At 34.9% G+C, this 17,200-nt stretch overlaps 2 protein-coding genes across 8 annotated transcripts; one reads left to right on the top strand and one right to left on the bottom strand.

Moving 5' to 3' along the window:
• Positions 1-701: 701 nt before the first annotated feature.
• On the bottom strand, positions 702-5,093 carry LOC105176211 (calcineurin B-like protein 10). Of its 6 annotated transcripts, none has more exons than XM_020692622.2 (10): positions 4,796-5,087; positions 4,526-4,706; positions 4,329-4,411; positions 3,895-3,942; positions 3,405-3,464; positions 2,508-2,616; positions 2,284-2,336; positions 1,469-1,549; positions 1,261-1,373; positions 702-1,171 (listed from the first exon to the last, which is right to left on the bottom strand). In XM_020692622.2, exons 1-10 carry the CDS (start codon positions 4,817-4,819, stop codon positions 1,117-1,119), a joined length of 807 nt encoding a protein of 268 aa, XP_020548281.2. In that variant the 5' UTR covers positions 4,820-5,087; the 3' UTR covers positions 702-1,116. The 6 variants fall into 6 exon arrangements, 2 of the variants coding, with proteins under 2 accessions (XP_020548281.2, XP_011097279.2); XR_002286768.2 differs by lacking the exon at positions 702-1,171 and adding an exon at positions 1,650-1,958 and having other exon boundaries at positions 1,314-1,373; positions 4,796-5,093; XR_002286769.2 differs by lacking the exon at positions 702-1,171 and adding an exon at positions 1,650-1,830 and having other exon boundaries at positions 1,314-1,373; positions 4,796-5,092.
• A 4,499-nt stretch (positions 5,094-9,592) lies between these two features.
• On the top strand, positions 9,593-16,964 carry KEA6 (K+ efflux antiporter 6). 2 transcript variants are annotated; one of them, XM_011098869.3, is made up of 20 exons: positions 9,596-10,087; positions 10,742-10,785; positions 11,117-11,175; positions 11,281-11,359; positions 11,556-11,617; positions 11,692-11,767; positions 11,855-11,929; positions 12,453-12,524; positions 12,639-12,722; positions 12,898-12,966; positions 13,057-13,134; positions 13,432-13,520; positions 14,150-14,246; positions 14,406-14,459; positions 14,685-14,780; positions 14,956-15,144; positions 15,233-15,310; positions 15,545-15,589; positions 15,753-15,842; positions 15,964-16,964. In XM_011098869.3, the coding sequence occupies exons 1-20, from the start codon at positions 9,853-9,855 to the stop codon at positions 16,051-16,053; spliced, it is 1,761 nt and encodes a 586-aa protein (XP_011097171.1). In that variant the 5' UTR covers positions 9,596-9,852; the 3' UTR covers positions 16,054-16,964. The 2 variants fall into 2 exon arrangements, with proteins under 2 accessions (XP_020552462.1, XP_011097171.1); XM_020696803.2 differs by lacking the exon at positions 14,406-14,459 and having other exon boundaries at positions 9,593-10,087.
• Positions 16,965-17,200: the final 236 nt, after the last annotated feature.

The following is a 17,200-nucleotide window of genomic DNA, read 5'->3' as shown; positions in this document are numbered from 1 at the left end:
TCAAAATTACACTTTTTTTCTTCAAAAAACATTTTAAATTATACTTGTATTTTTTTTAAAATTCTCCCTTTACATTTGATTTTATTTTTTGAAATTTAAACGAAAAATACTAACATTAAAAAATAAAAATATATATATAATTTTTTATTTTTACCTCTCATTTAATACTTCTGTATATATTTTTATACTTATAAGAGGACAATGACGTAAGGTTAACTCATAATACTTTTTTTTCTTATAATTACAAAATTATTTATGAGAATGTTAGATGAAGAGTAAAATTAAAAATTTATGTTATTTATTTAACTAACATCAACATACATTTCATCCAAACCCTAATGAAAATAAGTAAGGTATAAACATTGAATTTTTTATGGGGATGTAAGTGTAATTTTAAAATTTATTTGGTAAAATTATAATTAACCCTTAATTTAAATAAATGTAATTGATGATAGGTCTGCAGGACGTTGAGTGTAAAAAGAATAAAAAAAAATTCAGTTTAGCACAAACGTAATACCAAAAACCTATGAAGTTAGGGAATTAATTTTATTTCACATTAGATTTGTGTTTTAAACATATAATTACTAGTTATACTCAGTTAACTTTTATGATATTAATATATGTATAATAGTAATTGATTCTTTACTGGAAAGAATTGATTGTTGTTATGCCTGGCTAATTTCTCGACTGCGAATAAAAAGTTGTATGCGAAGAGAACTTGGTTGACTGCAATGTCCATGTACATTACATATAAACAAGTAGACCGTGCAAAGCAATTAACTCTTTGCATATGTGGGTGTTGGTGTGGCACCAAAACTTCACACTGAAATAGCAAGACACATATGCACGAGTGAAGGGTCTGGGCAGTTAGCTTGGACTCTTCAAACAATTTCCCAACTTCAAATGTCTGTACAAGTTGAGAAGAATCCCAAGCCGATCATCATCTGTATAAAACAAGACCTGATATTGGTTGAACCATCCACCTTTGCACTTTTCCCCTCAAGGGCAAAAACACCACCTTCTCTACATCTCCAGCGATAATCTGGAGATTTATACGGACTATTCGTCAGTTCCTCTCTTCAGGCTGACTCTAGTGATACATTATCCGGGAATCTCTCAATCTTCCACCTCAGTGTTAAAAACAAAACTGGGGAAAACGGAAGTGATGTCCCTGGAAGCAGATAAACATGGCAGCGGTCAAAGATTTGGGAAGATCAGATAATAGGGAGCAAAACATGATGTGATAAAGATGATGTATACTTCAAATAAGGTACAGTCATGTTCCTCAAAAGTGATGGTTGCCGTGAGACGAAAGCTTTCCAGTCCTCTTTGTTAATTTTACCATCCTTATCAGCGTCAGCATCCGCAAACGTCTGTTAAAAAGGACGATTGATTGTTGAATAAACATATATTCCATCTACTGAAACCTAAATTTACTGAAAGATTGTCGATTCACATGTACTCATACCTTGTCAATTATTAGCTCTAGCAGTTCGTCTGATAGTTTCGTGTCAGATTCCATAAGTATAGCAATCACCATCTGCTTGACCTGAAGCAAGAACTTTTTCCATCAACTTATAATAACCAGATAACATCTGTTAGAAAAATAGATTCATCATGGAGAGACAATTGGGTTACAGGGAAAGTACCACAGTCGATCTTCCTACTTGTAGGACAATGCTTTACACGATATTTACAAAGCAATCTCATCTCTTGGTTATGTCCAAAAGTTCAGAATGTTGGGTACTAGGAAAGATTATTTAAAGACCCAACCCAAGTATGTTCATTTCGAACATCACCATTGCGAAGTGCCCCAGGAGAAACTGAAAACTTAATTCCCAAAACAGCAAAACTTCATTGATCCAATTTCAGATACCCCAATGAAAAGTAAGCAAAGGAAATGAAACAGTATACTTCAGTTGAAAATGGTAGAGCAATAGCACCGGAATGTTTAGCACCTATTTCCAAGCAAATCAACAGGGTCAAAAGCAACAGCAAAGTATGTCATGGAGGAAACACATAAGGAAGTATCATTATAGGGGGCAAAAGGAAAAAGATGAATCATTGGGACAGAGGACATCATGGAATTCTGAAGAAAGCTCATCTGTATTTATAATAGTTAAAACAATCAATAATAGAATTATATTGCCTAGGAAAAGCCCATACTGGAAAAACAGACAGCTTTCTTGTCATAGTTATTGCAGAAACTAATCTTATGTCTTCTCCAAACTTATTTTAGCATTAACTAGCCTGATAGTACTAGTAACTCAATAATATACTTACTTCTTCTCGCTCTATGAACCCAGTTTGTCTCAGATCATAAAGCTTGAACGAAACTGCAAAATAAGGAAAGGTGTTGCAGAAAGGGTAAGTGCACTGATCGGGCTTCACTTTTTGTAGCAAAATAGAAGAATCATTGTGATCCTCAAAACTCTAGCCTTTCTTAAGTAGTTTTCAATTATAAGTGTAATACTATAAAACAAAAAAGAATCCTTTTTATTTCTTACAATCTATTTTGTCCTCGACAGGGGCATGAGGATGGAATACATCGAGGGAAAGAACGAATTCTTCCAGATCAATAACACCATTCCGTTTTTTATCAAAAAGATCAAAAACCTGTAAGCAAATGCAGGGAATGGCAAATTACAAAGGAGCTTCTTCAGTCTTTTCAGATAACAACAAAACAATGTAGTCTATTGCAATATCAATATGCACCTTCACTTTTTGCAATAGATTACAGAAATATAACACTCCATGCATTGAAGTTCATAAACATAAGATAGATATATGCCCAACAACACTTATGATGAACCATTAGTGCATATAAAGCCTTTTTTCTTTAAAACACAGTTATTCAATTATTTAGCTAGTCGAGAAGATAGTATTAAGTTTCCTGATAAGGTCCCCACTAATCTCTTGCCAATCAATACTGAGATGTCTTCAACCGAAAACAGGGAATCTGGCAATCTGCCAACAAGAGTGGTGTAGTATATAACATGATTTTCTCGAGACAATCAAGAAAATAAAGATAGTGTGATGCATGATCTGCTTTTCAGATGGAAATTGAGAAAGCATGCAACAAGAAACCAGCAAAATTGCTTGACTTGATTAGTTTCCAACTGTATCTCATATCCATATTACACAGCTAGAATAAGAGAGCGTAAATTGGTTCTTAATCAGTGGAGCTTCCTATTAATTCCACAACTCTTAATGTCCATGCATGAGTTGTATAAAATGAAACAAGAAAATGTAGGTATACAACAAAACCTAGGCATTTCTTAGTATCTCAGTCATGCCAGATGTTGACATTTCACATGTATTCCCATGTAACCATCTGAGAATACATAAAAATGAGAACAGAGTTTTCGAAATGAAGACAGGACAAGAAGTAAGACTGTGGTTACCCGATCCAAGAAAAGGTTCTCACCACATACTGTTCTAAACAATGCCAACTGAAGCTCCTCCTGCATGTGAAACAAACAGTGTACAGTCATATAACAATAACAAACAGTTAAGGTGCAACTGTCAAAGAGATAATGAGAAGGCCTGTAATCGGATGCTAAATAGCAATGAATGCGTACAAGCAAATTTATGTTAAACATTGTAGAGAATACATGTGTGTTTATGGCCAAAATCAAAAGAATACTTATATATTATAGAAAGAAAAAGAAACCTATTACTAGAATGCATGTACTCAAATTTTCGAGTTGAGGAATTCAGTTATTATGGGAAACAAGAAGTTTAAAGAAAAATGTGAAAATATTCAAAAATAGTGAATCAGATCCAACTCGTTCTTGAACTCAATATGTGTTCAAATAACTCTCCGGTGTTGACATTCTCACCGAAGGAGAAATATATAAAGTTGAGGGAACCATTTCAGCTTTTTCCACCCACCCTTAACCCCGAGAAAAACTGATCACCAGCCACAACCTTCATACAGCCCTGCAGTCGCTTGTTACTTCAGCCAACAAATCACACAAGGATTGTAAAACACAGGATGAAAGGTAAAAGCGATGGATTAAGAGCAGTCACCAAATCACAACTCAAACACAATTAGAGCTCAAACAATATGATGTTTTTACATATAGCTTAGAGTTAATTCATCAAGTCAAGCTCGCACCAGTTTTCAGAATTTTTGTATTGAAATAGAGCTCAAACTTTTTGGTTGAGTTTGACCGAAATCTCGCGTAAGCATCACTGTAACCGTGATTATTAAAAATGATATGCACAAATCCTCAAAGTAGCAAAAAACTTCACTGGAACAACTATGTAGAAGAAAAACTACTTCATCCGAAAAATACAAGTATGTTGTAAACCTGGAGCGATACCTTATGTATCAAACCGTCATCAATGATTGAACTGCTTAACTTCTTAAACAACTCATGCAATGCCTCCACTTCATTTATAGTAACTGCAATAGAAACAAAACAAGTACTTCCAGTATCAACCAACAATTATCAAACGAAAAAGTAAATAAAACTCCATAACGACAGGGGGGGAAAAGGATATCATCAAAATTCTGTACAATGAGATTTCTCCGAGAGTCGAACAATCTCCTTGAACTCATAACGCAATTTCGTGCCACGGCTCAATTTTCGGCATTCGAAACAACCGGAGAAAGCAAAAGCCAAAGCGTCGAATATAGCTATAATCGGAAACACCGCCGCGCAGAGCTTCTCCGCAAATTTCAGAGAACTAGTGCCCAGCTTCTCACCGGAACAAAATCAATAACCACAAAAGTCAATTAAAATTTGACGTAAAAACAATCACACGTTTACATCAGGCAAAATTTTACCAGCGATTTGTTGGTTGAATCCATTTGAGAAAAACCAAAAGTAACTCGAATCCTCTCGCTCTTTCAGGCACAAAAACCAAATTTTTATCTTAAATCTCCTGTTTCTTCCTTTCTACACGCTGCAGATGAAGGTAGAGTCGGGAAGTAAATGCAAAACAAATATATAGCAAGAGCAGCAGCTGCAGGCGGAGGTAAAATTCAACAAACGTTTGAATCACTTTCTATTTCTCCTTTGGGCCTACATGCCATTTTTCTCTATGATAAGGCTATGCATTTCATCCCTATCAAGTTTACTTGTAAAAATATTTTACTATCATTTATATTGGTTCTACCATCTTTGTTTTATTTTATTTTTTTAATATCCGGACAATCTTAAAAAGATCGAATATGTCATGAGGGTTTCGCTCCAAAGTTTTCATCTTTTAACCTTGACGCTCATATCAACCATAGGAATAGTTGTACCGTCACATTTTGGATGGTTTAAAAATTTATATTTAATATTTTTTATATTATTTAAAATTCATCGATGTGTTATATTAATAAAAATTTATATTTTATTTTTATTAATTTATTATAAATTAAATAATTATATACCTTCTCATATATAATAATGAGTAGATTATTCTGAGCCCAGAAAAAATCTATTATTGGAAGTGAATATTTTAGTGCATTATTGTTGCTTCTTTGAAAAAACAAAGTACTAAATTCTTTGGTCTTAAACTATGTTACACGTGGCCCCTGGGACACCAAATTTGTGGCTAACAAGAGTTGTCCCTTTTTTTTTTTTTATTTCTTTAATTTTCCATGTGTTGGAGGTTTATGTGCTGCTATTAATTTAAATTATTCATAAGACATTGGTAATAACATTAAATTAATAAAAGTATGATTTTAAATTTTCTTAATTACCAATAGTTGTGGAATTACAATTATAACTAATGATGACGATTGTGGTGGTACACTTGGATTTGCATATAGAGATATCCAGGGGGTCCAATTGGGTTTAGATATAATATCCTTCTTATGTGGGAAATTATAATTGCTGAAAAAGTGAATATTGTTTTTTCTTTTCTTTTTTTTAATAAATTACAACGAGCTCTTCTAAAATTTAATATAATTATTTATAAAATTTTGATTTATCATTAAGAAATTGTCAAAAATCATTGTTAAATATATAACCACTTTTTAAGTTATATATAAAAAAAATAATTTGATAAAATTAATTAAATATTTAAAAGAATTTCATATTATTACAAAATTTATTTTTGTAAAATGTAGATTTGAATTCTATAAAAAAAAGAATTTAAATTTTAAAAAAATCGAAACGGCATCGTAATCACCAATAACAAAAACAGTAAACAAAAAGCATATGGAAAACAGATGAGATGACAGTTGATGCGTATATTTCACAAGCAACATAAAAGGTAGTAAAGATGAAATAATATATAGATGATGCTGTTGATTCCTAAACTTGTAAACACTGAAAAAAAGGCAAAGGTTGATTTGAAAGGTGAGGAGTGTTGAGGAGGGGTTGATAGAATTTTGTTGTATCTTTTTGGGCAGAAATAGAATAAGGCATTATGGAATAAGAAGAAAAAGATAGTTATATGAATTGGGGGTTTTTTTTTTTTTTTAATTAAACCACTCGGGGATGGGGTAGTTTTTTGGCGTCCCCAATCCTTCTTTATTAAGATTAGAAAGCGAGCAAATTTACAATGGGGAGTACTGACTCCCTATCATTTCTAAGAAGCTGTAAAAAAAAGGAGTACTATTTCTTTACAAATAGTCACCAAAAGCATAAATAAGGAGTCTTACAGAAAACCACAAAGACATAAAGAATGAGTACTACTCCCTTACAAAAAGTGCTAAAATGGAAGACGAAGTTGGGAACGATGATTCAGTGTGTCAAAAAGTTTCTGTCACTACATTCAAATCATCGGTTCCAACTAGTACCTGCAAATCAAGCTATACAAACAATCCAACAATTGTTATAAAAAGTTGCACCACCAATAATTGAGTACGACAAGATGAGAGAGGAACTAACTATACATTAGCCACATGAGACCTCAACTCTCTCTTATATTATGAGATTTCAGCCTATAAAAGAGTGCAGAGAAACGCAGGGATAGGCAGGAATTATGCAACAGCAGATCGCGACAGCGTGCGTAGAGCAGTTATATTAATTGAGTTGCGCTTATAGATTTAGGACAAGTTGGGAATAAATATAAAAGTAGGTTTCTCCCAAATTAGTATATATTAACTTTTCTTAATATAATAAAGGGTTAGAACTACCGGTTCATTTTTTTGAAATTTAGTATAATTATAAATTAGCATGGTATTCGTACTATGCATGGTTATAAATATTTTTTTTAAAGTTAAGTAAATTTTTTTATAATATATAGTGCTATAAATGAATCTTTTACGCAAAATAAAAGTTTCATTTTTAATGGGCAACACATAATAGTTTTGAATAGATAGATTGGCTTTTATATATATCTAGTCCTATATAAAAATAAAAAAAATATAAAAAAAGTTTGATGTATTGTTTGTTTATATAATTAATCTTCCTCGGAAATTATATTAAAGTACATAATCTAAAATGATTTTACTTACAAAAAAATAAAATATAAAGCAACAACAGAATTTTCGGTTAAGGCAAAATTGCAAACTAGTCTTGTATGTAAGGAGATGGCAAAATTGGTCCCGTAACTATGAGACTGACAATTTTAATTCTTGACGTGGCAAAGAATGGTTAACCCACCACCCACCACCCACCACCCACCACCACCACCACCACCACCACCACCACCACCACCACCACCACCTCACAGTTGGTCGCAGAAATTTTTTTCTGGCGAGTCTCTGGCCACGCGCACCACCACTGAACTCGATGTCCTGCGTTGATTCCACACTACAGCATGTGTTTCAATCAGAGCTCAAACACACTCTTAATTGTTAATTATAGTCTTGCCCTAAAACCTAAATTTATTTTCTCTCTTTTCGATTTGCCTCCATCTGACCTACTCACTGTTCAAGACCACCACCAATCAACTCCCCATCCTCCGGCAAGTTGATTGTACCTAAGCCCATTCATTTTCGTCCACTATTCTGTCGGTTCTCTCCTTTTTCATTTCCACTACTTTTTTGCCATGCTCGCCACTGGATTTTCCGTCATATCTCCGCCTCCATCGATCATCTCGTTGACGGACCAACACCCCTATGTTCGCCTCCCATGGCGCACACACCCCTCTAATTAGTTTCCATCAATGATACCATCCACGCCATGGCCTCCTCATCGGTTGACTTCTCTTATATGCTTTAATTTAGTGGAAAGTTGGTCCTTTCCGGCCAAAACTACTTGCCTCTTGTCATGTCAGCAACCACGCAAAACGCCACGTGTTTAAGTTGAGACCAGTTGATAGTCGGAACCCTAAGCCCCAATTTGTCTGGCTAATTTTGGCCAGAAGGACCAAAATTGCCACTGAACTAAATCATATAGAATTAAAATTGTCAATCCAGTAGCTATAGGATTAATTTTGTCACTTCCTCTAACTTATATAGGACTAATGAATTATAAAAAAGACAACTGAGGGATGGGGAGCTGGGAGAAAGGAAGACATAGGACGATAGAAAGAAAAATTAATTTAAAATTTTAAAAGTCAATATCATTTTATCAATTTGAATAAAAAAAAAAAGATGAGTAAATGACTGTAATGTTAAAAAATAAAATAAAATGACTAAATTATAAACTCAAATTTAGATACTTTACGTAATTATTTAACTGATCATTAGAACATGATCATTACGTAATTATTTAAGATAAACTCAAATTAAATTAGATACTTCTTTATTATTTGAAAAATTATAACTATTGATTGAATCCTTAAAATTTGGTGTAATTACACATAAATCTCTTATTGTTTAAGCAATTACGTCTAACATCCTTGATATTTATTTTTCGTCGGACAAATAGATCCTTATATTAGTAAATATCTATGGAATTTGCTTATATTAGGAAAAGAGTTGAATGAAAATTCTTGTATTAATAATAAGCTGATGGGGGCTAAATATGGATTTTCATTCATTTTATTTTTGTTAATATCAGTAAATTTTATGAATTTTGACTAATAGAGAGATCTGTTTATTAGACGAAACTAAATATAATGAGTACTAGATTTAATTTTTTAATTCATAGGGGTCTATATATATATATATATAATTACACAAAATCTGAAAGAATGACGATGTAATCATCCCATTTTAATATATTGACAAAATTAATCCTATTTAAAAATAAAACACCAAAATCAGTTTATTCTATCCCCATTACCCTCTTATTATATTTTATTTTTTCATCTCTTATTTATTTATTCTTTGTTTTATGGAGTGCGGAGATGGTACTTAGAATTCTTTGTTGGGCGGTCCATACATCGGAGACATGAATGGGCCGTATTAGGGTGTGATGAGTGGGCGTGGCCCAAAATTAGCCTTTCCAGTTGGAATAGCAATATTTGAACTTTAGGAAATATTTGATTCATATTGCCAAACAAATGGGAAAACGTCATATTTGATTCGTTGCTTGTGTTATTTTGATTGGTTATGTTTAATTTTTATTATTAGAATATATAGGATGACAATTATTAATATTGATCGATTTTTTATTAAAATACGTATAATGATGTATATATAAACTTTATTCATAAAATAAGAAAGCTGTGGATTTGATGGAGTGGTAAAAGTATTGAAATTTTTAGGCAAGGTAAGATCTGGGTTTTGAATGCCTTTGGGACCAAAATTGATGTTTACCCCCAAACAAATCATAAACACGCAATTTTACGAATACATCGCCATTACTCATCGCTCTCTCTACTCTCACTCCATTTTCTCTCTCTCTCTCAACTTTCCTTCTCTGTACAGTGCGTGTCCTCTGTGCTCTGCTATCATTTATACAGCCTGTGGACTGCGACAAATTAACTAACCGACATTCGTTGCGCCCGCATCAGTCTACATCAACGTGCGCCGCGGCCTGCGTATCGTGCGCCGCCGGCGTGCAGTCGCCAATGAGTAGATTGTCGGCAGCCGTTGTTGTACTGTTTGTTGCTTTGACTGCAATTGCGGCACCGTTTTCTGCATCGGCAGATTCGCAATTGGTCGGCCACGGCGCGGTTTCCGCCGCTAATGCCACACTGGCCGAGTCGAGTGGAAATAAGACTCGGCCGAAGGAGGACACCTTTGCTGATATGATCGATCGGGCCCTAGAGAAGGAATTCACCGAGAATGAGGATCAGAACGAAGGTTTTCTTAGATCTCAACTTGCGTATTGCCTTTACTTAGCTTGGTTAACTTTTGTGGTTGTTGTTTGCTGGTTATGTTGTGTTTGACCGGGGAGTAAATTTAGGTTTATTGGGTTTTACGAATTAGAAATTGCGGTCGTGCTGTCACAGTAAGTTCTCCTCTTCTTCATTGGTGTCATATACTACAATGTGAGTTATAATGTGCTGGATTAGTGTGTCGGATTGAGCTTTGCTAGGTTGAACTGTAGGCGAAATGATAAACTAATTTTTCTCAGTTTGGTGAGAGGTTATTGGATTTGCTTTTGATGGCTTAAGATTCCAATAATGGACTTAGGTTTAATTAGTGAGTTGTTTTGAGTAATTTATGAACACTGCTGGTTTTAGGCACAGAGCAAATCCTGAAAACTGTGAGATATGCGAATCCCGAAAGCACTGAGACTCATTTTTAAGTTTTCTTTATTAGGGTGCTTTGAGGATTCATGAGCATTTTCCTGTTTAGGTGTGTGCTGAAATAGCATGTTCTTGTTTACTTTTATGGCTAGATGTGGATAATTTGTTGTGTGTTGCGACTTTTCTATAACAACATATGGATAGTGATATACTGTTTGATTGTCAGTTTATTTTCTTCAAAATTAAATTTGACTTGAATTGGCAGCAAATGATGCTGGTAGCTTCAACAATAGTGTCGCGGAGCAACAGGTTTGTCACATTGCACTTTCTCAACTCTTTTGATACTGTTGCTACATCATTTCTGTATGGGTTATCTTACATAAGTGACTGGATAGATTTTAGATGCAATGATCAGTGTAGTTTGAGATTTGAGAATGACTATGAACCGAAGTGGTCATTTATTGAAGTTTCTTTAGAACCTATTGCCTAGGATAAGACATTGTTGAATTGGGTTAGCAGCTTTAGTTTTTCTTTTCCAGGAAGCTTGACTTGCATGTTTCTTAGCTTCTTCTTGCCTTTCTGATAAATGCTGGACGGGTCATAACTTTAGCTGTATTCTTACTTAGTTTCCCATGATCAGGCAGTATTGGAAACAGTCGCTAGAGTAAAGACAAAGAAGAATGAAACAAAGGAGGAGAAGTAAGTATTTGTGTCATTCATTACACAAATTTCTCAGACATATTCACTTGTCAATAACAGCCACCCCTGTGTTACTCATATGCTTCATTTTGCATATAACTCTAGATCGTTTAAACTTCATCATGTTTTTAATCTGGATAATGACAATGGAGCTGAAGAGACACCTACATTGATTGATAGAAAGGTAATAAACAATGCCTGCCCCTTTTATTTTGCGTTCTTGTGATTGTTTTCTGTAGTGCTTTTCTTTCAGTATTCCTTTCTATGATCAGAAGAAGAAGAAAAAAGAGAAATCAATATGTGAAACTATTCCGATTTTTTTTTTGTTTAAATGTTGCTGTTGTGAGTGGTTAACAAATTGAAATTTTATGTTTCGACAGGATAATGTGTTTATCATATCAAATTTCAAATCTAAATTTCCAGTGTTGCAGTTAGACTTGAGGTACAGTTACCAGTTTATAATGGCCTCAGTCTTATATCTCCAGTTCTAGCCTGCCTGACATGGTGATTCTTTAGGCTCATATCAGATCTGGTTGTTGTCATTGTGTCTGCAACCTGTGGTGGAATTGCTTTTGCTTGTGCTGGACAACCGGTCTGAACTCTTTCTTTGGCCTGTCCTCTCAATGTATGCTAATTGTTTTCAGCTTTTCTCTTCTCTGATTCCAGAAATGTCTTGCAGGTAATTACTGGATACTTATTAGCAGGATCAGTTGTTGGACCTGGAGGGTTTAATGTTGTCAGTGAAATGGTGCAAGTATGTAGCTGTCTAAAGTTGATTCTTAATGTCTAGTGCTATTTTATAGTTGTACATGTGCCAAAATTTGTTTTCTTGTGCATTAGTATGCTTTGAAGCTTGTAACTGGCCTTAGTCTGATTTAGAGTTCAAATATCATCAAGTTTGTTCCAAAATTTAAATAAGATTTAATGCCTTTTATGCTGATAATTGGCATGATATGCTTCCTCCATGCCTAGTTGAATATTATGTCTTGATGTTGCAATGAAAAGGTAATATGGGGCTGCTTCTGTTTCTAACTCCAAATTTAGCAGGTTTAGGTAGAACTAGTTTAGCAGGGTCATTTAGTGAGGACAAATTGAAGAAGATTATGCTTTAAATGATAGACGACCTGCAATGTTGAAATAAGTTAATAACGAAACTAAAATGATAGAATTGAGAACTTGTGTAGAATTGGATTGGATCCACTTGGCATCTATATTTCATTATATGAATATAAACATTGCATTTGCTTTTCTAATCCTAATGTTGCTTTTGTATGTAGGTTGAAACAGTGGCTCAGTTTGGTGTAATTTTCCTTCTTTTTGCTTTGGGCCTGGAATTTTCCACTACAAAGGTTAGCTTCTGTTTTATGCTCTTTCAGAATGACGAATTGTTCACCCCATTTTTCCTATTATGTAAATTAGGTGTGCTGATTGCTATAAATTAATAATCATTTATGATTCTACAGCTTCGAGTTGTTCGTGCTGTTGCAGTTCTTGGAGGCTTACTTCAAATTCTCCTTTTTATGTGCCTGTGTGGAGTTATAGCATCGGTGCGCATGATTATATTATGGCTAACCTCCCCCCCCCCCCCCCCCTCAATATAGAAAAAAGTTAATCGAGTCCAGGGTGCGAGTTCATTACATAGATCGTAGAAATCACAGCAGAGCTTCACTTTCTATAATGTGGTGGTAATGTTTGCTCTAATAGTCACCTGATTATTTGCAGCTGTGTGGTGGTAATGCATCTGAGGGGGTATTTGTTGGTGCATTTCTATCCATGTCATCCACAGCAGTGGTATGCTCGGAGCATTTATTGCACAGTTTATTTTTGCTTCTAACAGGATTGTTAAGAGTTTCTCTTAATGTTCCAACTTTCAATTTCCAGGTATATAAATTTTTGATGGAGAGAAACAGTACAAATGCTCTTCATGGTCAAGTTACCATTGGCACTCTCATTTTGCAGGTATTGAATCTTATTCTTCTTTTATATTTTTAACTGTCTTGGAACTGTTCTGTTATCAGTAAACTTTGATTTAAAATTTTAATGGAAAATAAGACACACCACCACTTTCAAAAAATAGATAATTTCCATTTTTCTTTATTCGGCATTGCCAAAGGCTTCAATGGAAAAGACAGGCTTTTGGGTTCATATTTTGTAGACTCTTGAGTTCTATGTTTCATGCTTCTTTACAAATGATCAGCATATATTGTCCAAAATGCGTAAGCGATCTTAAAAAATGTTTGGACATTGCATTTTCAGGACTGTGCCGTGGGCTTACTATTTGCCCTGCTTCCGGTGCTGGGTGGAACTTCAGGTGTTATGCAGGGAGTAATGTCCATGACTAAATCGTAGGTTCAATTTCTACAATATTGGCTTGCTGGTTGTCTGGAACAGGCACTGAAAATTACAAGACAAGAATTGGCTTTATTTGTTACTTTTCATTTCTTGCAGTCTGGATTTCCTTGAACAAGGGAAAACTTTTTTGGCTTTCTTTAAAATTAGTTGTCATGATATTTGAGATCGGAAGAATGTATTTTAGGAGTTTCAAAAGAATTCAGTTAACCCTTAGAATTTGGATACAACGGAGAATCTTTGTTTATAGCTTTTATTTTGTTTAGTTACTTTTGGTTTTGGGTCAATAAAAGAAAAATCTATGGTATTTTGTTTCTTTTCTTGTCTTGCACGCTTGAGTTCATAGTGAAAGGGTTTGTTCTTTTTCAGTTTTTTGAGAGCTTTAGCATGTCTCAAAATTTTCCTTATCCATTCACTCATGATTTGGCATGCTATGAAGAATAGGACCTTCCCCAGAAACATGTGAAGATGAATGCAAATCATGTAGTGGTTCCTTGAAGGAATATGCATTTTTTTCAAAAAGAAACTTTTCTAGCTGCTTTGAACAAGTTGACAGACTAATTAATCTACTTCTTAAGCATTATATCAACTTGTTAAGCATCACACTGATTAATCTATCAGCCAGGTTGGTGGTATTGTTGGCTTTCTTGGCAGTTTTATCGATTATGTCGCGGACCTGTGTGCCTTGGTTCCTGAAGCTTATGATAAGTTTGTCATCTCAGGTAAGGTTTTGTTTTCTCAGGTTTTTTGTGTTTCCTTTTGCTTTGTTTTCTAGAGTCAACTGACATAATTTTAAAGAGATAATGTCTGTCTTGAGCTAGTGTGAACAGGACGCTTTAATTGGTCATAACTTACTGTGCTATATTTGTCTTCTTTCGCAGACCAATGAACTTTATCAATTGGCCTCAGTTGCATTTTGTCTACTCGTAGCCTGGGTTGGTGTCATTTCCATTTGTTCAAATCTCTTTGAATTATTTTAGTGTCTAAATGCGCACACACATATATGTGCGCATGGTGTGTGTGCTTTTGTGCTGTTCGTGTCTACATTGTACAGAAGAACATTTTCCCTTCTGCTTCAAATAATTCCATATGTCCAGTGTCTGATGAATGGGCTCTTTATATTCACTGAACCAAATATCTAACGATGTATATGGTTTCAGTGTAGTGACAAGCTTGGCCTTAGTCTTGAATTGGGTTCATTCGCTGCGGGAGTGATGATATCAACAACTGATCTTGCTCAGCATACGCTTGAACAAGTAAGATTACTTTTAGCACTTCTTTCATTGTAGAGACAAAACTAACTAGATTCATGTTGTGTATTTGCACTTATGGAATCAGGTTTTTCCAGGTATATTTCCCTGAACAACATGACGTCTTGTGGTAATTTGTGTTTCGTGGTTCCACATGGGTCTTCTTTTATTGTTGTTGCAGGTTGAACCTATACGCAACCTATTTGCCGCTCTTTTCCTGGCTAGCATTGGGATGCTGATCCATGTTCATTTTCTGTGGAATCATGTTGACATCTTGCTGGCATCAGTTATACTGGTGGTCATTGTTAAAACTGCTGTAATTTCTTTGGTTGTCAAGGGATTTGGCTACAGCAACAAAATTTCAGTTCTCGTAAGAGCTAAACTTGTTTATATCACATTTTATAATTTGCCGATAGATGTGTTCATTACAACTGAGCACTGGTTTCTGCGCCATGTAGGTTGGGATGTCTTTGGCACAAATAGGGGAATTTGCATTTGTGCTGCTCAGTCGTGCTTCTAATCTCCGTCTTGTTGAGGTAAATGCTTCAACTTTGTCTAGTACAATTTAACCGGCTGTCTTCTTAATCTCCCATTTCAAAAGTTTTATGTATTTAGCATACAAGAAAGAAATGGCTTACTTTAATGGTCACCACGTCATATTCTGTCAGCTAGAATTATTTGTTTGGGTGTGAACACTATGACAAGCACATGAAGCGATATGTCATGTTTCATGCTTTTTGCCATTTTTCATTTCTTTTTAAATTTTGCAGGGGAAGGTGTACTTGCTGCTTCTTGGAACAACAGCTCTCAGTCTGGTACAAACTCTTCTGAAGTGACGTGCTATAATTAATTCATTATGGTTCCTTCAAACTATTTCTTTGATCTTGCAAGTCAATCCAAGACATTCAAGTCTGGCAAAAGGCCAATGTTCTTTCAATATAGCAAAGTTTGAGCATTGAGAACTATATTTTTCCGCAGGTAACCACTCCATTGCTTTTCAAGTTAATACCAGCTGTTGTGCACCTTGGCGTGCTTTTAAGATGGTTCTCACCCGACAGTCAAACTGAGGTAATCATCACACTCTACACAGGTTCCTTAACGTTGAATTTTCTATTTGGCTCTAACGGAATCTTTCAATTTACCTATGCTTGTTTTTTAATATGTTATTTCTCTATGGTTCTGACTCCAGCTGGGATTTAGAGGTGAAAATCTCCGTACAGATAGTGCTAAACAGAGAATTGCTCTTATATCGAAGGATCTGTTGCTGCATGAAGGATGACAATACAATGAACCATACATTTTACCCTCTGAAAGTTTTTGATGTGTAAATATAATTGGACGAAAGGTTGATTAGTTCAACGACTTTTTATGTGTTCTTCTAGCAGCGCATCCATACAATCTCTCTTATAAGTCCAAGTAGAGAAAGACAAACAAGTACAAACCTGAAGACTTGCTAGGAGTTAGTCTAACTGCTAGAGCTGCTAACAATCCGAAGCATCACCTTGAGTCGGGATAATGCTACTGGTATTGTGATTTCCTTTTGTATTCTTTCCATTCTTGTAAAATAGTCTTCAGCTAATCGAGACAAATCCTTTTCACATTGTCATTTTAACCATTTATGTATCGTCAACTTGTAGAGTTTTGTTATGTATCACCTACATTTACTTCACGAACCTAATGCTGTACAAATGCTGAGATTACAAAGACCAACGGCTCATTTGCTTGTAAACAAGAAGTTTTTAACTTCTTGCATTTATAGTCCAAGATGCCAAATTATGATGTAACTTTTTGGCCCTTGGCTGCAGATATGAATGTGATAGATGGATAGTAAGTGGAGCATTGGGAGAATCTCTCCCATGCTCCCTCTCTATGTATGTGTTATATATGGCTATAGGATATGTTTTGGTAGGGAAGAAGTGGGAATGCCAGAAAAGGTGCTACCCACAAAATTTTGATTGGGATTATTTTGAGGAAGAAAATAGTTTTGTGGATGGGTAGCAAGTTGAGTAGAAGTTGTGGTAGTCACAAAATTCTGGGAAATCCTCTCCAGTCGCCTTTCCCAAGCTGCTGCAGAAATGGCTATCACACGTACCCTTTTTCCTCGAAAGATAAGCATTACCAGTGGTAGGTTTATGATGATGAGGACTAAACTAATACCAAGATGATGATGAGTATTATTATTACTTACTATTACTGAGTACTAACTCCACACCAAACAGCTGATGACTAGTTCCCAAAACCCTAACTCTGGAAGTTCTTGAATTGTGACCACTTCTCCCACACTCTGAGCATTTCCTCATCCCCATTATTATTATTATTAATTATTCACAAGACAAGAAGAAAGAGCGCACTGATCATGTGATCTTGTGTGTGTTTGCTCTCTCTCTCTCTCTCTCTCTCTATATATATATATATATATATATATA

This window comes from Sesamum indicum, linkage group LG1, assembly GCF_026168435.1.
Source record: "Sesamum indicum cultivar Baizhima isolate 11 linkage group LG1, ASM2616843v1, whole genome shotgun sequence".
Taxonomy (NCBI): Eukaryota; Viridiplantae; Streptophyta; class Magnoliopsida; order Lamiales; family Pedaliaceae; genus Sesamum; species Sesamum indicum.
This window is presented reverse-complemented; position numbering and strand designations above follow the sequence as displayed.